The following is a 23,708-nucleotide window of genomic DNA, read 5'->3' as shown; positions in this document are numbered from 1 at the left end:
CTGCATCTTACTTTGAGCAGGGGTCCCAAAACAGTATTTGATTATGGCGGCTCCTTTTGTATTCCCCATCAGTCAAAGCATGAAACCACTTTGTGAAGCAATAAACTCTTAAACAGTGTAGACTGAGGTACAGACAACGCGTATCGCTTCCAGCAACCACATACGTATATAGGAGACAAACAGCGAGCTTTCTCAAGTGCATTAGTACAGTTTCATAAGTCATGACGGGAAGCATAAAATATATGAAAGCAACAAATAATGTTAAGATGTAGTTAAGTAAGTGGTTAAGTTTTAAGATCACGAGATTAGACTGTACTGCCATACACTGGCGGCAGCTGCCTCCGTGTGTTGCCAATAATTCTTTAAAAAGATTATAGATGGTGTGCGAATGCAGGCGTCGCCTGCGATAGTACACCATCTAGGAACGCTAACAATAAGATACAGAATTCCAGCCGTAAGGGGTGCCCAAATCGTACCCATGCAGAGAACAGAATTTCTTTACAGGCCGAAGGGGGCTTGGAGTGTTGAGTGCTAGTCACATTACTTTACTTTACGGTACTCGTTAGCATTCGGGGACTGTTGCGGAAGCATATCCCTTAGACTTACGTTCTTTTTGAGCCTCCGATCTGCAACTACAACTTGTTCATGCCACTCTAACAATAAAATGAATATTTCGCAGAGACAGGTATGGGTGACACGTGTGAAGCAATGTCAGCGTCCTTTAACAAACTTAGACGGGCTAGTTGGTTGCTGCCTTGATGGTATATCGTCATAATGTCATTCCGTTAGAACGGAATTTGTGCATTCTTTCTGTGCTCTATCCTCAAAACGAGCCGTTAAAACCACGTTCCATGAAGTTACGTTGCTTGCAACAATATATTTTTGCGCTCTAGGCTTCATTTCATCCGATCTAGTCTTTCTGCTCAGAAGCGCTCGAAATGAGACTTGCCTAAAAGACAACCGTTGGTTCTGTATTCATCACTGGAAGCCATTTTTGCCCGCAATTTCAAACATTATTTCATGTAAGATACATTCCCTTTAGCGTGGATCCGGAAAGCGTGACTGACAACTCACCCACCTATATATTAGGCACCAGCCATATAGTCCAAGAGACGACGCTACAATCTTCGACGTGGCTATGTGGAATACCAGCCTGGTTACCGTGTCCGGCTTTGGACCCCGATACGCCGACGTGAACTGGCTGAATAGCTACTACGACATTATTTCATACTCAACAAGACAATTCGTCTTACGGCGCGCAATCACAGCGGTGCCTCCTCACACACTTACGTAGTCCATGCTGTGCACATTTAGCCGTGCTACCAGTGCTGCCGAATTCTGGAATTCGCTGTTTTGCTATATTTCTTGACTTCGTGTGGTTTCGTTTTTCGCTCTTGTGTGGGGCTCATAACATCGCGACAATAATTCTTAAGACAGGCACATTGACAGTTGTACTTCTATTTTTCCAGAGAACGCGTTTCACCGGCTAACTAGTGTTATAGTACCGCTCGGCGCCTGACGGTCGCTCTTGTATCAGACCATTCACGTCCACACTCAAAGGTTTTGTCAGTGGTCTGTGTTGTCGTGGAACTTTTTGTAATCACACTGCATGCTTGAAGAGAATTGCGCTTTGCATTCTGGAAGAAGCACGAGCAGATGTGATTAGTCGGGCATTGTCGAATAATCATTTATAAATAACCGACGCGCTCCAGCTGGGCATCAGTTTTCTGACTATTCACGCATATGCTCGGCGCTTACATACAGCACGAGTGTAACTTGTTTTCTGGGCACAGTTTTGTTCAATAAAGTGTTGGTTTCACGACTCAGGGTTCTTGCTCCTATGTTCTTCACCGCCACTGCAGTGTGAAAATATCGGCGATTAACCCGCACCTAAGCGGAACGTTATTCGATAGTAACAGTGAAACCTGGTATCCTGTTGGGACGTATCTGCGTAGACTCACAATACTTACAGACGTGCTATCTGCGTCAAACAAAACGCCAGCAGTGAAGCCCGCGTCCGAAGCATAACTGAAGGTAATGTGTGCACCATCTACCAGTCATCATCTTCGACATGTGCGCACACCCGGTTTGACTGCACTGTGCGAGGATTCTCTCCATATACGGTGATATTTTCGCATCTGTTCTTTATTTTTTTACTCGCTTTGAAATAAAAGAGGAACTAAACATAAGAGAATGTTGCAGTATATTGCGAACATCGCAGTCCGGTGAGGCTAAACAGACCTGTCCGCCTGTGAAGGCTGATGACTTGCGGACGGTGGGCACTAAACTTTTATTTATGCTTCTGACACTCACTCTGCTGTTCGCGTCTCATTTGGCAGCTATAGCAGGTTTACCATTAAGGACATTAGACAACACTTTAGCGCATTTCGTCAAGGGAGAAAAGGGGTTACCGGCAAGGAATGAAAGACAACGAGATGGATACGTAGGTTTTGCTTCAGGTTTCTACATTACACATGAATATGCAGAAAGCATGTTTGATCTAGAAATAACGCAGGCAACATGTTTTTGCTTCGGTATGTGAATCGTAATGCTAATATTTATAGGCGCTAATACCAAGAATAAACATTTTCCAGGCTACCGTTCACACGCAATTCCGTGGTTAAAGGACGTTTTTCTGCACAATACGTGCTTATCATGTCCTCAATTTTTTTGATGGCCGCCAGTTTTTTCACCGAAATGAATGCCTAACACATTTCACGTGCCAAGAGGCATAGTGCACTATATATCCACGAACGTGCAAGACCACCAGCCATTCTGGGAATGGTGTGCGGACAGAGGCATTTTTATTTAAGCGATGAACACCAATTGCAGTTGTTGCTTTATTTGGCAATGTAAAGATTCTACCATGCTCTATCATGGATTCAAACCGAGAGCAACGCCTATTCATTTCTTAAAGTTAACCTCGAGATGACATGTGACTATCCAATAGTCCAAACCACGGAAAGACCAATTGAATAATCGTTGCGAGTTAGGTGATGTAGGGCCATCGTTGTTTGGTCTTTGACGACTTTATATCGGTTTAGGTGACAACAACGTAACAGACAACATACTGCTGAGCAAAAATATAGCGTCATTACGTATGCCAGGAATAACTCCATAGGTTCGAGACTGCAGCACCAGTCACCAGCACAAATAAATGCTGTTTCTAGATTCCAACCTGCATGGCCCCCTCGCAGTCTTGGAGTACTGTGTGCGAACTGGGAAGTGCCTGCTTCCGTACTAATCAACGGACTGAACAAGAGAAGTAATCAAGGATGGCGAATTGGGCCTCATGAGCTAGGTTATTTGAAAGCACCGTACAGAGATGCTTTAAATAACAGATCAGCAATATAAATGCTGTCTTAAACAAAAAAGGATTTGGCACCCCCAGACATGTGCTTTCCATTTGTGCGCAATAAGATAAAGAGGCGAGTAGCGGACCGTCACTAAGTGCGAAGAAACTAAAACTGTGGCGATTACGCGGGTTTACGAAATACATCTACGTGTTAAAAAATGTACGCCAGGGATATGCAGTTTTGTTCGTCGGCGATTCATGTAAAGGTACTGCATGGTGGAGCATTGGCTGAGCACGTCTTGGAAAGCTGGAATTACAAGGAGAACCCCCGAGGGCCATGCCGTGTTCATATCTCGATACTAGTGAAAACCAAGAAAGAGTATTCCACTAATTTCGCGTGACGCCTAATGTAGATTCCACTGTTCGTACACGATGAAGCGGTTCCTTCAGAATTGGCCCCGTAGGTGCTTAGGTTTAGGCCGGTGTCTAGTGTGCCACCGCACCAAGGACTCCAGCTCATGGAGATCGGAGCTTTTCTTCCATCATCGTGAACGACTCAGTCATGTCCGGAGGAATGACGATAAGGACAGTTGAGCCCATGCTGAGTTACAGAGCCTTTAAAGCCCCTGGCCGGAGTCACCACACGTTTTTGGCTTAGATTTCATGTATACCCCGACCTATGCAACCGTAAGGTTTACCGTGAAACGCTGCCAGAGAATGCTATCCAGGAAGACGAGGCTTCTTGTAGAAACGCCGCCTCTTGCGTGGACCATCTTGGAGATTGTGCAAAGCAGCACCAAAAACAAAATAAAAACGCAAATTCCCGGTTTCCGTTAATTTTTGCATGTTTATTTTTTCAGTCGCAGAAGATTCAACATGAAAGGTACGCGCTGCCATGTTTAGTTCACGACATTTGTTGGTGGGCAGTCGTTCTGAAATTCCGTGGAATAACGTTGTCAAGAACGTAAGACAAGGTATTCGCAGCCTAAGTGATATAACGGTATTGAATTGTAATTCCCATATACAACAAGTCATACGGCATGGCGCGGTATGTACATGTGCTTCAATATAAAAGAAACGAAAAGTGGTTAACCGTGGGGCCTAATTATTATGAATGATGTCATTAGAAGCCAACAAACGAGAATACCAAGGGAAACACAGGAAAACTTACTTGTGTTTACTAATTGAAATAAAGAAATGATAAATGAATGCAATTGAAAGCGGATGAAGAAACAACTTGCTGCAGGTGGGGAACGATCGTATGTCTTCGCATTACACGTGCCATGCGCTACTATATAACGCAATGTTTCCTCACGTTGAGGCCGGCCCCGGACCCCGACACCGGATTTTGGTTAATAAGTACGGGGCACTTAATGCTGTCTTGTTAACATTTCTAGTTCCGCAAACGAAAGAGAATAAGCGAAAAAGATGGCTTTCCGGGGGGAATAAGGATTGCAGAAAGACCCGAAAGGAACAAAACAAAACACAGCGCATACTTCGTTACTTCGTCGATACCCAAGTACGGAAAATTTTATCGAATGAAAAAGGTAATTCGTACAGTACTACACAACCGCAGGCTGAAGAGAACGCTGGGGAAAGTTTCAAAAGTGAAACTTTATCGCAATTCATACTTTCGTTGAGTCGGGCAGGTAATCGTGATGTTAACTATGGGTGCATGCGGTAGGTATTTTCTTGACAGCCAAATAATTTTTTACGTAGGTTTGCATAAACTGTGTTTAACACGCTTAGCAAGCATGTACTTCGTGGCAAAGAAGTACAAATACGGTAACCAATAATTTTTCAAGTAAGATATTGCATCAATTAAGGTATTTGCTAGACAGTATCACGCAGCTGCAAAGGTGTTGCATAAGTTGAGTTAGAAGTTTACTTACGAGCTTTACGTAATTACTTGACAATGTCAAGCTATGCTTGCACTTGATAACAATGTTCATTGACAGGTTTACTTAGAAAGCATTTAATATACTAGGCACGGAAATAAATGCCGTTTCGTTTAGCATTTCAAGCACATATTACTCTACGAAGGCCACACTGTCACGTGCTTAGTTTCCGAAAGGTATTGAAATCCAAAATTATACCCATATCGGGCAGTAGCAATAAATGAATTGCTGGAGACAAAGCGCTAGAAAGCCGTGTAAGATGACAGAAGTGAATTAAGACAGCGCCTTACTTCTGTTGTCCTACGTGCGTTTTCACGCGTTGCCTCAACTTTTGTGGAACCAACTATAGCCCACCCGTCCGTTCTCATGAAGAAATGAATTACTGTGCTGCGCTTCTATCGCCTAATAAGCATCTGTAAGCTTTCTGTGTGACATCAGTAAATTGTCAGTGTAGATTGCTGTCCTTCTGAAAGACTGCTTCTGCTCTACCGCTGTAATCACCCCATTGGCGAGACTTTTCACTCTTGTATACGCAACGAAAACAGACACAATTTAATTCATTAAGTTGCGTTGTCTGACCTATTACCGTAGTAAAATCATAAGTTGATGCTCAGTATACATTATTTTGAACTGGCACAGCTACAGCAAATACAAATAGCATGTTGAAACCTGCACGATGTAGAACAAGCTCAACAACAAAAGACGTCCTAAATTTTCTTGATTTGTTCTCGATAAGTTCATTCGTGCTTCCAGCGGCGGAAACCTTTGTAGTGCAAGCATTCTTGTGAAGCACTGCAAGCACGCGTAAATTACACCTTGCCCCTTTACGATTCAAACGACGGCGAAAACATGGCCGTGAGCGGATTCACGTCCAGAGCACAAGGAAAAACTGATTCGACTGCTGACTCGGCTTGTTTGAGCTCGCGGCCCCTTATTTGTTGTGGATCCATACCAGGAAATGTTCAGCAATCCATACACAAATATGCGAGGGTTGGAGTGCGCAGTAACGTAATTTGTTTAACGACTGCACCGCTGGTCGCGCTGGACGAGAAACGCAATTCACAACTTTGGAGCAATCACAAAAAACTGTCAGCAGTGTGCGGGGTATGACTGAGCTACGGCTATGCACGACGCGTGCACGTTCGTTATCGAAGAAGTGCGGCAAGTGCGAAGTACTTGCAGTTTTGTACTGCTAGAGGTTGGCGAAGACAGCACTGCAATTTCTGGGTAACAGAACAAAGCGAGCGCCACTCGCCAGAAAAGAACTAAATGCTTCATTTCAACTGCGCCAGGGAGTGCCACAACAGTCAGCGGAATTGCAGCATCTGGTAGTCATACGCTAGTTCGAGATAACTTAGCCTGTATACCTCCTACACTTCCACGAGTGCTTACACGAGCAACAATATCTTACCAGCATGATGTGCACTTCACTTTGATAGGACCACGAAAAAAGTTGCATTAACACCCGATAAACGTACATTTTTTGTTTTTGTTTTTGTAAGTGAGGGTTAGTTTGGGTAGATCATTCGGCAGAAAGATAGCAAAGTTTACCGAGGCGTCTCTGCTAGCGTTCAAAAATTTGCACAGTTGCGCCAAGCTAGTGGCGGACTCAAACTTCTTGTTTTTTTTTTCTAGCCGTGCGGTATCGTTTCAATCGAAATGCCGAAGTGACAAACGTTTTATTAGTTTCCGTTCTTTCTTGGCATTGAGTGCGCATGCGTGGTGATTCAACATTGCGCATTCGTGAATACACGCCAGTTACACGGCATCGAATCATCAAGCATGGCTGATGAAAGAAGCTGCGAATACAGGCCTCCTGAGTTTAGTATGACGGACGAGGCAACTGCAAGCACAAGCTATGGCGGTACCACGGGTGCTTCATCTACCTTGGGCGCCTACACAACGTGAGTATTAGGGCTTGGTAATCTTACTTTCAATACTGTGACCCTTATACACCACCCATATAATAGGCATGTATATCTGTATATTTGTCACCACTTAAAGTGCGTCCTTCACCCGCTGTGGTTGCTCAGGGGCTATGGTGTTGGGCTGGTGAGCACGAGGTCGCGGGATCGAATCCCGGCCGCGGAGGCCACATTTCGATGGAGGCCAAATGCGAAAACACCCGTGTACTTAGATTTAGGTGCACGTTAACGAACCCCAGGTGGTCAAAATTTCCGGAGTCCTCCACTACGGCCTGCCTCATAATCAGGAAGTAGTGTTTGCACGTAAAACCCCATAATTTAATTTTTTGTAAGTCCGTCCTTTTGACAGGAAACGTGAGCATTTAAATCGGAGGTTTTCTTAGATCTATACGCGTCGATGCACTGTCGGAGCAAAAATATTGCCATGTTCAGCGTAAAGTCAACTCTTTAGCGCTTATAATCACATTTTTCAGAATATGTAGTGAACGTACTTAAAGAAGAAAGTATTTTTTGTTTATGTGTGATTACTGCACTGCACACCCGCTACGGGATGCTATAGCTCGAAGTGCCGGATTCAACCCCAGGTGCGACCGCCGAATTTCGATGAAAGCACACTGCAAAAAGGTCGGTGTTTGCATTTATGTGATCGTTACAGAAACAATGGTAGTTAAAATTTATGTTCAGTCTAGTACTGTGGCATGCGTTTTATCAATTCGTGGCTCTTGCACGAGAAACTCCGAAATTAGTTTGAATCGAAGCGAACACTTGCTGTGCCACCACGTAAGTGTTTCTAGACAACACAAGGTACAGGACTAGTTACACAACAACACTGTGATTTGTCAATTAAGAAGAAACTGTGACCAAGAAAGTGCTGCCTGCTTCAAAGCTTTATTTTTTGGAACCATAAACCCTGTGAATGAAGAGTCACAAGTTGGTTTAAAACTATTGCGCTTCCATTTCCATGTGTTGCTTAATGGCAACGAATGCGCATTCAGTAAAAAACACACTTTTCCGCTAGGAGTTGTTTGGGCGATGCAGGTATTGCTTTCTCTTTTTAATGTTGTTACAAGTGAAGTTTAGATTACTGGGCTTTACATCGTTTACTTTTTAAATAACTATATAGGTTGGGCTAGCTAGTGCCACATGGATAAAGAAGTTGAACGTAATGGTATTCTAGGGTACCCTTTACCATTTGTGAACAAATGCAGTAGCACGTCGCATTGCAGCTGTTTTCTTGTTGAACTTTGTATGTTTAGTAGGATATTTATCATGCTGTTCTCACAATAAACTTTATCTTTCAAAGAATTCTGAGATAGGTTCGGGCGAGTGACACAGAAGTAAACTTATCATCGCTTGAAAACAAATATTTTTGAACATCATTCTAGTTCGTAATTATTTCATTCGATCTCGTCATTTTGTTCGTAAGTGTTCAAATTATTACTTGGCTAAGAGACAGAAATCTGTGTTCTCCAGCGCAAGTCATCTGACGCCATAATTTCATATTGACACATGTACTTATCTTTATCGGGCGACCACGTTTCGCCGCCTAAGAAATGTTATCGCGCAGCGCAGGACGCGCCTGCATGTAAAAGAAGTTTCTGGAATGTTATCGATGGTTCTGTCCACTGTCTTTCACCGCAACTTGTGTAATCTGATAGGATGTATGCGCGACGCGAATAGTGTAGAACTTTGTGCAAGACACACGGGTCCCATCGGTTAATCTGGAACATTCGACGACTGACCTTTAAAAGCCGACGCGCTTGACCCGCTGATCAGATTTTTGACGATCGCCGACTGTGTTCGCCACTCTCGTTGTGCTTTAAGTGTAGCCTGTTTTTCGGGCACAGGTTCGCCCATTAAAAGCTAGTTTTGCCTTTCACAGTATTGCTACTGTGTTCTTTGACGTCACGACCACGTGACATCTGGTTGAGGTGCTTTGCGTTCATGTACCGGACGCCCCCACAAAGCCGTGACCCAAGCCCTCACGCGGAAGCCACCAACGTCGCCAAGAACCAGCGAGGTAGCCGCCGGCTGCAAGGACTGCCCCCGGAGCACGGACTTTCGCCTGAGACGACTAGGAAGATGGCCACCAAGTCCACCCCAATGGCAGCCCCAGCGTCCCCCGTCGTGCTGCAGCAGCCCAGGGAGCCTCCGACGTTCCGCGGTTCAACTTTCGAGGACCCGGAAAGCTGGCCTGAGACGTACGAGAGAGTCGCTACGTTTAACAAGTGGAACAGTGACGACAAACCGCGATATGTCTTCTACGCATTGGAAGACGCGGCCAGGACCTGGTTTGAGAACCGAGAAGCCAACTTAACGACCTGGGAACTTTTCCGCAGCGGCTTCCTGCAAACATTTACAAGCGTCGTGCGAAAAGAGCGAGCCCAAGCTCTACTGGAGACCAAAGCGCAGCTACCGAATGGCACGATTGCGATCTTCACTGAGGAAATGAGCCGTCTGTTCCGCCGCGCCGACCCAGAAATGTCCGAGGAGAAGAAAGTGCGCCTGCTGATGCGCGCTGTGAAGGAGGAACTTTTTGCCGGAATGGTACGAATCCCACCGATGACCGTCGACGAGTTTCTTCGTGGAGCCACCAGCATGGAGAAGACACTCGAGATGCGAAACCGGCAATTCGACCGTCGCACGAACTCGACAAACTACGCCGGAGTTCAGTCACTGGCCACCGACGACCTACGCGAGACTATCCGAGCGGTCGTGCGGGAGGAGCTACAAAAGCTGTTCCCATCATCACAGCCTCAAGTGGCTTCGATTGCCGACGCCGTGCGTTAGGAGCTCCAACAACTTGGAGTGGCCCCTCAATCGCCGCAGCCTGAGCCGCAAGCGATAACCTAGGCCACCGTCGCACGCCGTCAAGGTCCCCCTCCGCGACCGCGCCAGGGTTCTGTCACGCCGCAGTTGCGTCGTCCGCCGCCGCCGCCGCCAGCACGACCACCCGTCGCCCAGCACACCTACGCGAGGAAGACGGACATTTGGCGCGCTCCTGACCACCGGCGGCTCTGCTACCACTGCGGAGAAGCGGGTCACGTCTACCGACGATGTCCATACCGGGAGATGGGACTGCGAGGTTTCGCCGTGAACGCTCCGCGCCCGCAGCAAGGTGAACGCCCCGGCGATACCGCCGACTACCTCGCCGCTACTCAGTGGAGCTCTCGACGACCGTCGCATTCGCCATCACCAGGCTACTATCATCACCATCGCTACCTGTCGCCGCAGCGCCGACCATACACTGGCCCAGCCCGGGGCCGGCCAGCGAGCCCATATCCGGAAAACTAAGAGCAGCAACCGATGGAGGTGCCGTTGCTGTTCGTCGAACTGACGAAGATCCTCCGCCGCCGAGGAAGACGCCGAAGAAACTACCTCGACGACATGACGACACGCCGCCGTCCCGACGAAGTCTGGAAGCAAAGAATACGACGAAAGACGACGCGACCTTCCAGCTTCAGTTCAACACGAAGCAGCCGTGATCCGACGCCAAGACCTAACTGTAACGCAAGACAAAGAACCACCGACCTCGACATGCTTCTCGACGGCCACGCAGTCACCGCCTTAGTAGACACAGGAGCCGATTACTCCGTCATGACTGGACCCATCGCCGCCCAGTTGAGGAAAGTTAAGACTGCATGGCAAAGCCCTCAAATTCGGACCGCTGGAGGACACCTGATTACGCCGACTGGGATTTGCACGGCAAGAATTACCGTTCATGACCGGACTTACCCTGCCTCCTTCGTTATCCTCCAACAGTGTTCACGAGACGTCATTCTCGGCTTGGACTTCCTGAATCAACATGGCGCAGTCATTGACCTGAAGTCGAAATCGATAATGCTGTCGCAAGATCAAGCGATACCGCCGGAGAGCTGTCGTAGTCACCACGCCTTGAGTGTGCTCGAAGATCAAGTGAGCATCCCGCGCGCTCCAGCATTATTATTTCCGTCGGCACCGAAACACCCGCTGACGTAGAAGGCGTCATCGAGGGCGACCAACATCTGCTGCTCGAACGTGAAATTCGCGTCGCCACAGGGATCGCTCGACTCCACAGAGGGCAAGTGGAAGTTATGCTAGCCAACTTCAGCCAAGAGTTCAAGCAGATCAACAAGGGCACGACAATCGCATATATCGAGGAAATTGTGGAAACCAGCAACGCCTTTGTCCTCTCGGATTCAGCCGCATCTACCCCGATTAGCATAGTCCCCGAACCAGACTTCGACATGAAACCAAGTCTTCCTATGAGTAAGCAGCAACAGATCAAAAGTCTTCTGCGACGATACAAAGACTGCTTTTCGACGTCATCGAGGATTCGACAAACACCAGTTGCAAAGCATCGCATAATAACCGAAGAGAGCGCTCGACCACTCCGCCAGAGCCCTTACCGAGTTTCGACGCGAGAACGTGAAGCTATTAGGCAACAAGTTGACGAAATGCTGCGCGACGACATCATCCAGCCGTCGAAAAGCCCGTGGGCCTCTCCTGTAGTCCTGGCGAAGAAAAAGGGCGGAACCCTACGGTTCTGCGTCGATTATCGTCGACTGAACAAGATCACGAAGAAGGATGTGCACCCCCTTCCACGGATAGACGACGCATTGGATCGGCTATGCAACGCTAAATACTTCTCGTCGATGGACCTCAAGTCTCGCTGCTAGCAAATAGAAGTCGACGAGAGAGATCGCGAAAAGACTGCCTTCATCACGCCAGACAGCCTCTACGAGTTCAAGGTCATGCCATTCGGCCTGTTCTCGGCGCCTGCAACGTTTCAGCGCGTCATGGACATGGTGTTAGCCGGACTGAAGTGGCAGACGTGCCTTGTATACTTGGATGACGTGGTTGTCTTCGCAGGAAATTTCGACGATCACCTTAGGCGGCTCGCGACAGTGTTAGAGGCCATTAAGTCATCAGGGCTCACTCTGAAGCCGGAAAAGTGCCGCTTCGCTTACGACGAGCTTTTGTTCCTAGGCCACGTCATTAGCAAATCAGGAGTACGCCCCGACCCACAGAAGACAGCTGCCATCGCAACATTCCCGCAGCCAACCGACAAGAAGGCAGTGCGCAGATTCATTGGCATGTGTGCCTACTATAGGCGCTTTGTCAAGGACTTTTCACGCATAGCCGAGCCGTTGACACGTCTAACTAAATGTGATGTTGAGTTCAAGTGGGAAACGACGCAGGCCGACGCATTTGAAGAACTCAAACGACGCATGCAGTCGCCGCCGGTACTTGCGCACTTCGACGAGTACGCCGATACAGAAATCCATACTGATGCCAGTAGCCTAGGCCTCGGTGCCGTTCTAGTCCAGAGGAGAAATGGAGTCGAACAGGTGATAGCTTACGCTAGCCGGTCGCTGTCAAAAGCGGAAGGCAACTATTCTACGACCGAAAAGGAATGCCTCGCCGTCGTTTGGGCTACAGCTAAATTTCGCCCTTATCTTTATGGCAGGCCATTCAAAGTCGTCAGTGACCATCACGCGTTGTGTTGGCTAGCGAATGTAAAGGATCCTTCAGGACAACTGGCGCGGTGGAGCCTCAGGCTACAAGAATACGACATCACTGTAACCTACAAGTCCGGACGAAAACACTCCTATGCCGATTGCCTCTCACGCGCCCCCATTGACCCGCCGCCGCAAGACGACGAGAATGACGACGCCTTCCTTGGAATGATAAGCGCGGAAGACTTCGCTGAACAGCAACGGGCAGACCCGGAGCTAAAAGGCCTCGGAAGGGCACACCGACGTTGTCACCCAGGGCAATTAAGCGCGGATTATCTTCCTTCACGCTTCAAAACAATCTACTCGTGAAGAACTCACCAGTCCGCGCCAACTACCTTCTTGTGGTCCCGTCAGGACTTCGTCCAGAAGTATTGCACGCCCTACATGACGATCCGACCGCTGGACACCCCGGATTTTCCCGGACACTATCGAGGATACAAGAAAAGTATTATTGGCAGCGCCTGACCGCCGACGTCGCCCGTTTTGTCAGAACATGCAGAGACTGTCAGCGACGCAAGACACCGCCGACAAGGCCAGCCGGATTACTACATCCAATCGAGCCTCCTTGCCGACCCTTCCAGCAGATCGGGATGGACTTGCTGGGACCCTTTCCAACGTCAACAACCGGAAATAAGTGGATCGTCGTGGCGACGGACTACCTCACCCGCTTCGCTGAAGCTAAAGCACCGCCGAAAGGTAGCGCAACCGAAGTGGCGAAATTCTTTGTCGAAAACATCCTGCTGTGACATGGCGCCCCAGAAGTCCTCATCACCGACAGAGGAACGGCCTTTACCGCGGAGCTCACCCAAGCCATTCTGAAATACAGTCAGACAAGGCACACGAGGACAACGGCCTACCATCCGCAGACGAATGGTCTTACGGAGCGGCTGAATAAGACCTTCGCCGACATGCTAGCAATGTACGTCGACGTCGAACACAAGACCAGGGATGCGGTCCTGCCGTACGTAACATTCGCTTACAACACGGCGGTGCAAGAAACAACACAGATAACGCCATTTAAACTGGTCTACGGCAGGAACCCGACGACGACGCTCGACGCCATGCTGCCGCACGTCAGTGACGAGGACAATCTTGACGTCGCTATCTATCTCGAGCGCGCCGAAGAAGCCCGCCAGCTCGCCCGCCTGCGGATCAAGAACCAGCAGAGGACCGACAGCCGACACTACAACCTCCGACGACGCTTCGTCGAGTACCAGCCCGGCGACCGTGTTTGGGTACGGACCCCGATACGCCGACGAAGACTCAGTGAGAAACTACTCCGACGCTATTTTGGACCCTACAAGGTCATCCGACGTATTGGCGCTCTGGACTATGAGGCCGTGCCAGACGGCATTTCGCATTCACAGCGGCGCCGCGCAGGATCTGAAGTGGTCCACGTGGTGCGCCTTAAACCCTTTTACGGACGCTGACAAACTTCCTTATTTTTGTTGTTTCTTTGCTACGAGTGCTTTTGTTTATTACTTTCGTTTGTTTGCAGCATCGGGTCGATGCTTTTTAAGAGGGGGTAATGACAAATGTACTTATCTTTATCGGGCGACCACGTTTCGCCGCCTAGGAAATGTTATCGCGCAGCGCAGGACGCGCCTGCATGTAAAAGAAGTTTCTGGAATGTTATCGATGGTTCTGTCCACTGTCTTTCCCCGCAACTTGTGTAACCTGATAGCACGTACGCGCGACGCGAATAGTGTAGAACTTTGTGGAAGACACACGGGTCCCATCGGTTAATCTGGAACATTCGATGACTGATCTATAAAAGCCGACGCGCTTGACCCGCTGATCAGATTTTCGACGATCGCCGACTGTGTTCGCCGCTCTCGTTGTGCTTTAAGTGTAGCCTGGTTTGTGGGCATAGGTTCGCCCAATAAAAGCTAGTTTTGCCTTTCACAGTATTGCTACTGTGTTCTTTGACGTCACAACCACGTGACAATATAATACCTAAACTATGACATATTATTCATAGCTGCCGGATGTTTGAGTGATGATTGTCTTTGGCGTGAAAACGCCAAATTCAACACAGCGATGCCGAATCACATCAGGAAGGTGCAAATATTTATTTTTCAAATACTAGCGCAGGTTTTCATCATAATTGCAGAAACCATCTGCACATTGTCATTCTTATACTTCAACGTGATTTATCGATGCAAAAAATTTTCCATGCGTCAAGATTTTATTCCGAAATTATTGTTAGGATTCTCTCACTGTGGCAAGTGAAGCAATCATTATATACAGCAAACTACGTAGGACCCATTGTAAGTACTTTAACAGTTAAACTGACAGTTTTCGTGCAAGTGAAGGTGCCGTTTTGACTATAGTGGATGAGTGCTCCGCTCCGTGTAATGCCCCGGATGCTCCGTTCGTCCTATGCCAGCAAGTATAGTCAGTCTTTGATGAGAACGAACCATTGCAAGTGCCGCGTTTACGAAACACGACTTTACTTCTTCAGAACTTTGTTTTAATAAAACATAAATCTAAACATTCTTGTCACAGTTCGTGATCGTCTGACCAAAAATTTATTAAACGCAGCATTCCTGATGACGCGTGGAAGTACCAGTGGAACACCCAGCCCACGCCGATAACTGATGTGACTTACGTCGAAGGTACGTAGGGGATGGCCATTTCGCACAGGTGGAACTTGCGAAGATAGTTCACAACAAACGTAGGAGATATCCCCTGCGGTTACCGCGGCAGCGGTACATTTCTTGCGTACAAGGGTGCATTTTACCTGTGCAGTCAAGACGATTTCCGCATGAACCAGCTTATAACAGTCCTTACTCAGAAATTTGTGCTTATCTGAATATATGCAAATTCATACATAACAATACGCAGTAAAAGCTTCTTCGTGAACATGTTCATGTATTAGTGAGCTGGTCAAGGACACTCCTAAATAATGGCAGAAGCCGAGACTGTTCATTCCATGCAGTCATTAATTCACTCGTAAATGTAATCATAACTTGACCATTGGTGAAGTTTATTTGCCAAGCAGAATCACAGTGGATTTGTCCTGGTTATAGCGTGATAATGTTTCCCTTAAATTGATCAAGCTGGTTAGCAAAGCAAGTGCTTTCATGCGAAAGCAGAGTCAAATGTGCAATTACGGCGGCGTTTCAGACGTGTTCACTGGAGGGTCGTTACGGTATTGTCACGTTTTCAGCACAGTGTAATCATTTCTCACCCATAGCATGTTACGAGCGGCGGACGTATCCCGTTGCGGCCGAATGCTGAAGTTACAGCATGCAATTTGAGGCAGCTCGAAATAATTTATATTTGAGCTCTTGGTTCTTTCATACCAAGCAAGCCAAGTCGCAGCCGCAGCATAAAAACCTTCGCAACTTGAAAATGTAACGCCAGGAGAAAACATTGCTAGGCAGTTCGCGCTCTTATACCGTAAATCATTACCAAATAACTAAACTATAGGCCTTCTGAAACATTATTTGTGTTCACCGAGTACCAATTATAGTACCCAGCAATTTCCAACGCGTGGGCTAGTACCTCGAAATCGTAATGATTTGTAAATGTTGTAATGAAGTAAATGTTCTTTTTGTAAGGCGATTAGCATTCCTTGAATACATCAGGCATCATTCGTTCTGCCAGCATCTTTGCAACCGATTTCGCTGGCCTGACGAACATTTGGACTTTACCGGAGCGACTAATAAGATTGAGAATGCCTGACTATAAAAACAAGTTCCTTAAGTTACGTCTATGCTATCACACTGTACCGCCTCCGAAATCAGAGATGATGAAACTCAAATTTTTGGTTCCGGTGGTTGGAAATGCGCGTTTAATCTTTTCTTGGACGTACGAAGGCGCAGACTCAGGCATATCGGTGTAACAATGCCATAAACATTCTTAGCCACCCCCCCCCCCTTTCATATTGTAAACAAAGGTGCGTTCAACAATGCGGCGTGTCCCCGCAGTTTTAATGCTAAATGCATTAGCGTCGACAGTCATCTTGAGGAAGGCTCGGCCGTAATTTAACCTTTTTAGGTCTGTTGCGTTTTATTCTCAATTTGACGCAATTTCTGCGCCGGTATAGGGAAGATGTGCGCCTAGGTACAATCCTTGCAGCTCTATACATACAGTCCACATATTTAACACTCTTTGATGCTTTCCGTTGCGCAGTTCAGGGGCATTGCCCCGTGAATTAACACTTGCGCATTTCTTTCCAAGCTGATCTGGTGTCTGCAATAGGACTCTTACATATGCGCATTGAGCAATCTTTTTGATAGTTCTCCTACAGTCTGTTGATGGCCTACACAGGAAGATGGGCGAGGACACCCGTTTTAGCGTTCTTAATGAGGTGCAAAAGACGCACTGCTTACAGCTGGTGCTTAGAAGCTTCAGCTATAGGAGTCACCAAATGGGTTTCTGATCACGAGTTTCCGAAAGGTGTGTAGGTTGTTGGATGACGCACCTATCTGTCATAGGTCAATAAATTACGGGCATAGGTCAAACAAAAATTTAAAATCTCTCGGTAGAAATGCGACCTCTCAAGTTCTCTTTGTCGTCTAAGGCTGCTGCTCGTAATAAATGAACAACAAGCAAGAACATTGTGAGACATCTATTGTGCTCATTACTGGATAACACAGAAACTATATTGGGTCAAGCTTTCCACGCACAAGCATTCGAGCACTCTCGTGTTATGCTCACGGTTGAAGATAAAACGTGATAATCTTCAAGAGAAACCATTACTGCACAATCTTGATCGTGCTTGGCTTCTTCATCGCTATGAAATTCTTGCATGCATTCAAGAAAGTTGCAGAAAGAAAAAAGCACTGTGTACGGAAGCACAACAGTAAAGTTTCCCCACCAGTAAAAGTACTTGCCTGGCGCAATGAGCATGAAATATTGATTTCCCATAAATTGCCCTTGCAATACGGCGAATGAACGCTTTACTTTTATGCCACACAGGCGTCGCTGACAATGGCATCACAACTTACCAGCAACTGGGGTGCGTCAGCAGCATCGATCACGCAAGGCCCAGCAAAAGCCGCGCTGGCTTGAAGGAAGCATCAGTCAATTTCGAAGGCGGCCTCATGTAAGTTCACATTTGGAAAAGTTCCACTGCAAAGCAACTCGGAGACGACTCGGATGGCTACCAGTGTAACAATCGTGCCTCTACTCCGTAATTTTTTCTTGAGGTCTAGCTCTGATGGCTTAAACAGTACTGCATTGGCAGTTTTGAGCGTTCGGCCGCAGCAGGCTGCCTTCACGTACTTCATGGTTGCAACAGCGCGACGGGACAAGCAGAGAGTAAGAGCGAGGGAACACCACACGACACTATGCGCACCCCATGCGGCACCCAAAAAACTACACAAGCTCCCCGGATTTTCCATCCTGTTACCATGTTGCAACGTGCGGCACACTTGCAGGTTTGTAACCTGCTTACTCACTACCCGCTATGGAATATATAAAGATTGTGAAGAAAAGATGGTGTTCTAAGGCTCATAAAATGAAACAGAGTTGTGTCCAAGTTAACCGAGGAAATTGAGCATGGGTACGCCGGCAGTAAGCACAGTGTTCCAAGTTAATCTGAAGTAGACCACTATGGCGTGCCTTATAATCAGGCCATGGTTTCGGTACGTAACAACGGATAGTTTAGGTTTTATATTGTCACGTGTTTTCAAAGAGGAGTGGCGACGTTTGATGAGGGCGCCTGGCCTCTGAAAAACAGCGGCAGTGGGATCAGGCTATCGAGCTGGCGGTGTTAGAACACGCACGTCTTCCTTCATGTCCTTCCTGTCTCTTCTTTAGTACGGTCCTCACTACAGCAGGTGGCAATATCAAATATTTTTACCTCCCTGAAAATGTTCCAAAGACAACGAGAAGAAAACTATTAGGTCATCATCATCAGCTTGGTTACGCACACTGCAGGGCAAAGGCCTCTCCCATGCTTCTCCAACTACGCAGGTCATGTACTAATTGTGGCCATGTTGTCCCAACAAACTTAACCTTCTCCGCCCACCTAACTTTTTACCGCCCCCTGCTACGCGTCCTTTCCCTTGGAATCCAGTCCGTATCCTTTAATCACCATGGATGATCTTCCCTCCTCCTTACGTGCCCTGCCCATGCCCATTTCTTTTTCTTGATTTCAACTAAGATGTCATTAACTCGCGTTTGTTCTCTCACCCAATCTGCTCTTTTCTGATCCCGTAACGCTACACCCATGATTCTTCTTTCCATAGCTCGTTGCGTCGTCCTCAATTTAAGTAAACCTTTTCGTAAGCCTCCAGGTTTCTGCCCCATGCGTGAGTACTGGTAAGACACAGCTGTAATACGCTTTTCTTTTGAGGGATAATGGCAACCTGCTGTTTATGATCTGAGAATGCCTGCCAAACGCACCCCAGCCCATTCTTATTCTTCTGATTATTTCAGTCTCATGATCCGGATCCTGATCCAGCTATTAGGTAGCATTTTGTTAGTCAGTTGGCGAGCCGCAGGTATATAGCCGGCCGTACTTGCCGCTGAGAGGCTGTTCTCACTTCGCACGATACGTAACTTTGACACGTGATACGAATGGCGGAGTGCGCATGCGCGTCTTATACCTATAATACAGAAAGTTGAAATGCTTGTATTACGAAGTGGCAGCATCCTGACCGACCCAGACGCCCCACTGTGGTCTCAATCAGCGCTTCCATCCTTTGTGTCCGGTGTGAGAGCAAGAAATAAATGGTAAGTCACTCGATTTCGCAAGGCCACGAGCAAGTTAAACCTCTCAGTTTAAATCAGGACCCACTGTCCTCACTCTCGAAACAAGTCTGCTTTTAATACCGTCTTCTTCCCTAGGCGAGTCGGCTATGGAATCTGAAAACTATCCAGTAGCAAATAACCATCGTCGACTCCGTGGTGATAGCACGTTCATGTTCGCCATAACCCGCAGTAACTGCGCCACCGAAGAAACTGGTGTGCGATCCGCGGAAAGAAATCATTTACTGGCACGTAGTTCGCTCGTCGTTACCCCCCCCCCCCCCCCACACACACACACACACCGCCACTTTCTTCGCTATGGCTGCTAGGTGAAGGGCATGCTGAGGGCTTTTCGTTGAACTCTGCAAAGGCGGTTTACACGCTGTCTTGACGGCTGGATAAGTGCTGAGGGAAGTTGGCTGATTTGACTGGTCTAATTAACTGCGCCTATCAATTCTTCGTTGTGGTTCCCTCCCTGTCAGCCTTTTTTCGGGTTTCTAGGTAGTGGTGGGGTCAGCGCATTTAGGCGTTCTCCACGCCGTGTCGACGTCTGGATAGGAGGTGCACAGGTTTGACACGTGGAAAACGTTCAATCATCACGACTGGTGGTGTTGAGACATAACATTATTCATCTTTTTGTGGGGGGTGCATTGCCTCACTAACCACTCAGTGTTGTCGTTCAGCGCAAGATGGTTCGGCCTTATTTGGAACTTATTCAAATGTTATCTTTCATTGTATCTGCTTAGTTTCGCCGCAACCTGTCTGTGTAATCGGAATGTATGCGTGAGGCGAATTGCGTAGTAATTTCTGGAAGAATAGCGGGCACCAGTGATTACGCTGGAACCTTCGACAAGTCATACAAGAGTGTCCCAGCTAGTTTTACCCCCGAGTTTAAACACGTGCCTATGCACTCTAAAGACGACGCGACGATATGCAGTGCTGACTCTTTTATGGAGTAAGTCGCACTATTTTTGGTATACTGCTTAGTTGCATAATTAGTCCAGATTAATTAAGCAACTTTGGAATCAACTAAGTGAGGCAAAAAAATTCCGATAAGAAAGCTGTAGAGCGCTTTGCAATACGTCCGATTAGGCAGTTTCCAACTATCTATCTATTATGCATTAGTGTCTTTCTGCCTACTACAGATTCATGCGAAATAAACAAAAAATATACCACGCTACATGTATGCTTGCGCGACGTGATTACAGCGCTCCCAAACACTCCGCGTACAAAGGAACATAGCATATAGCTATCATCAACCGCGGTGAGGGAAGCACATCGGTGACGTCATTCGCACAGCCGGTGCCTGCGCAACTGCCCTGTCTCCATTTGAGTGTCGGCATGCTCTGCAACATTCTATGGTCGTTAGTACCCGGAGATTTTGGGAGCGCTGCAATCGCGATGGCTTGCGGGCATGTCACGTGGTATTTCTTTTTGGATTTCGCTGGCATATGCTGTAAGCGGAAGAATACTAATACCTAATAAAAAGTTAGAGACTGTTAAACTGGGCATTTTGCAGAGTGTTCTGCAAGTTCCTAATTAAATTTTTTAGCCTAACTTCCTTGGCTGAGAATATTGTCAAATGATTGACAAATATGCAATCCATCTCCCTCACTTCATGCGTAGGCATGGTGATGGAACAGGCCTTCCTAGCACGCATCAACACTCACCTCGAACACAACTTTATTCACACACCATCATTAGATTCGCCCTCACCTTTCTACTCAACACGTTATGTAGCACCTCAAACATCAACTACTAAACGACCGTTCCCGTAACACGAAAGCCATCCTCGGGCTCGACCTTACTCAAACCTTTGACAGCATTTCCCATGCAGCTATTCTTGACAAGATGTCCCACCTCCACCTGGCAGAGCAGGGCTACAATTACATCCGTGACTTCCTCTGCCATCGCAAGGCCACCCTCTCGGCCGCGGATTTAGGATCAGACCATCTTTCCCTTGGCAGCAAAGGCACCCCAGTTTCACCAAGGTTGTTATCTATCCCATGCTCTTTAGCTTAGTCATGATTGCCCTTGCCATAGAACAAGGAGTCGACAATATCAACCATACAATCTACACCGACGGCATCATCATCTGGGCATTTTGTAACGAAAATACAAGCAGTGCAATGCATACTTTCACCATTACCCCTTACTGCATCATGTACTCTCATTTGGTGCGGTGGCGGAAGCAATCCTACGTTATCTTCATCACGCGGTGGACTTTTTGTAGCACGTCAAGCCTGGCATTTGAGGAAAATAAATAGGTTCCCATAGAGCGGCAAAACACGCTTTGGCAGCGCCGTCGGGGCGCGTTGAGAAACGACGCTACGCTGTTTCCCAGAGGGGTGTGCATGTCTCCGCCATGAACAAACGCTAAATGACGAGCGTCGCTGTTTTTTCCACAAGTTTGAGATGATAGGCTGAACGCGTTACGAAGGGTCTCGACAGTTTCTGGCGAGAGATGAACGACCTTCGTTACATTCTGTACAGCTTGCTGCATGCCAACATGCCACAAGTTGAAGCTCTGGCCACAGTAAATAATAGTGCACACCTTTCCGCACGCGTCCGCGGAATTTGTCTATCTTTTAAAGCGCCTGCATAGGCAAGTCGTTCCGAAATCGCAACTTCTGTAAATGCTCTTTTAACACGAACAAAAATCGCAGTTGGTACTTAATAAAGAGCGTTCTCTTTGTTGCGTGTAAACACAGTATCCAGAGAGGTTCTGACTATATAAGAAAAAAACTGGTGCTACGCCGTTTCGTTGGATGCATGGTAATGCGGGATGGGGTGACTATGGATGAGCATCGTTCTCGCAGAGCCAAGAGACTTCAAATGAGGGCCAGGCAAGCACCGTGTCGTTTTTAATAAGGGTTCATTTGTTTATGAAATCTGTAACTAAAGAGCAGTACAGTACGTATAGAGCAGTATCTTCTTAATTACACAAATAAAATGTTATTGAAAAAGGGTGGCTTGTGCCGGGTTCTACAATTATGTGAAATGCACCGAGTGCAAGCGGGCTGGTGAAGTTGGAGAACAGACTAGATTTGCGTTAGCATTGGAACGTTTTGTCAGCGCACATTTAAGTACTGTAGGTGGGTAAAGTTTATTGAAAGACCAAATGGTGGTTAATGAAAATATTTTACAAATACTTGATTTGAAGAAATCTTTATCTATGAAACGATGACCATGTTTCAGGCGATGCCACGTTCGAGACGACGCCTCGGACACCCATATCCCGGCATTTCAAAGGCGGCACAACATCCGCTAGCGAACTGGCATAGTCGGTGGCGACAGATTTCCCTCTACGCGTTATTGTCACAAAATTCACCACACCAAATCTTGAGGCCTCCTCGCATCGTCCCCAAAACCGTTCTGTCCCAAGTCGCACGACACATGTGAGGCCAAGGCAGACTCTTGGATGTCGCATAAATTGCAAAGGGGGGGGGGGGGGGAGGGGAAGGGCGACCAAGAGATGGCAAGCAGAGAACTCCTCGGAACGCACTGGCTTCCCGATGACCAAGTATTGTCGGTGGCCTGATCTGTACTTCGGAAATCAAGTGTAAAGGTGGGCGGCATCAGAACCTTCGGTTTTGGACAAGCACCTGTAGTTTACTCGTTTTCCTCGCAAAGCCATTTTTGTGACTACAAGTACTCTTAGTGGCAAGGTTATTAAGCGCGTCTTGGCGCACATGCAACAATAAGTGTTTGGTTAATAGGCGAGTTATTGTTGGACATTACACTGTCTGATTCCACGAGCTCTACTTTGTTTATTGACCTAATACCTTGCTATACCTGTAGTAGCTTCGCCATTCATCTTGGCAAAATACTTTTTCATTTCGATCTCTTAGCTTGTGGTATGTTGCCTCAGATCAATATATCTGAGTACCAGATGTCTGCTTGATTACATTGGCGCGTCGACATATATTTGTGTACCTCACGAGTTGTGTGCCCTTGCCGAAACGTTGGCTTCAGCTGCAATCTTTGTTCGACCCCTGTTAACCACATCAGGCCTACAGTTCATATGAATATCTGTCTTGTGTTCTAGAATTTCCGAGAGTACCATGGTTCACCAAGGGAACACGCAGTACGAACCGGCTGAAAGCACGTCCACTGTCTTCGGTAAGTGTGAGAAGGTTTTTTACCTGCTGTTATACCACGTCTCGCCTGGAGGGTGATTGATTAATGTAACGTCTGCTAGGGCACATGACCCATTCAAACAGCAACGCCGCTGGCTCGGAGCTACATGTCTCTGCATCGGTCAATCTGAGCTGATGATCTTGCATAGTTTCATAGTCACAAAATTCTAATCTTCTAGTCACTAACCTTATATGAAAAAAAAATTTAGGACGCTTAAGCTTCGCCTTCAAAAGTGGAACGCGATAGC

General features: G+C 47.2%; 1 protein-coding gene across 1 annotated transcript; it reads left to right on the top strand.

Moving 5' to 3' along the window:
• Positions 1-6,621: 6,621 nt before the first annotated feature.
• On the top strand, positions 6,622-23,499 carry LOC129386580 (uncharacterized). Its single transcript, XM_055074661.2, has 4 exons — positions 6,622-7,097; positions 15,161-15,234; positions 17,546-17,672; positions 23,370-23,499. The coding sequence occupies exons 1-4, from the start codon at positions 6,976-6,978 to the stop codon at positions 23,497-23,499; spliced, it is 453 nt and encodes a 150-aa protein (XP_054930636.2). The 5' UTR covers positions 6,622-6,975.
• The last annotated feature ends 209 nt before the right edge of the window (positions 23,500-23,708 follow it).

The sequence above is a fragment of the Dermacentor andersoni genome, chromosome 4 (genome assembly GCF_023375885.2).
Source record: "Dermacentor andersoni chromosome 4, qqDerAnde1_hic_scaffold, whole genome shotgun sequence".
NCBI classification, from domain to species: Eukaryota; Metazoa; Arthropoda; class Arachnida; order Ixodida; family Ixodidae; genus Dermacentor; species Dermacentor andersoni.
This window is presented reverse-complemented; position numbering and strand designations above follow the sequence as displayed.

Coding starts and splice junctions, on each gene's coding strand:
- LOC129386580 (XM_055074661.2), top strand. CDS start 6,976: ATGGCTGATGAAAGAAGCTGCGAATACAGGCCTCCTGAGTTTAGTATG. Junction 7,098..15,160: donor ACCTTGGGCGCCTACACAAC/GTGAGTATTAGG, acceptor TATTAAACGCAG/CATTCCTGATGACGCGTGGA. Junction 15,235..17,545: donor TGATGTGACTTACGTCGAAG/GTACGTAGGGGA, acceptor TATGCCACACAG/GCGTCGCTGACAATGGCATC.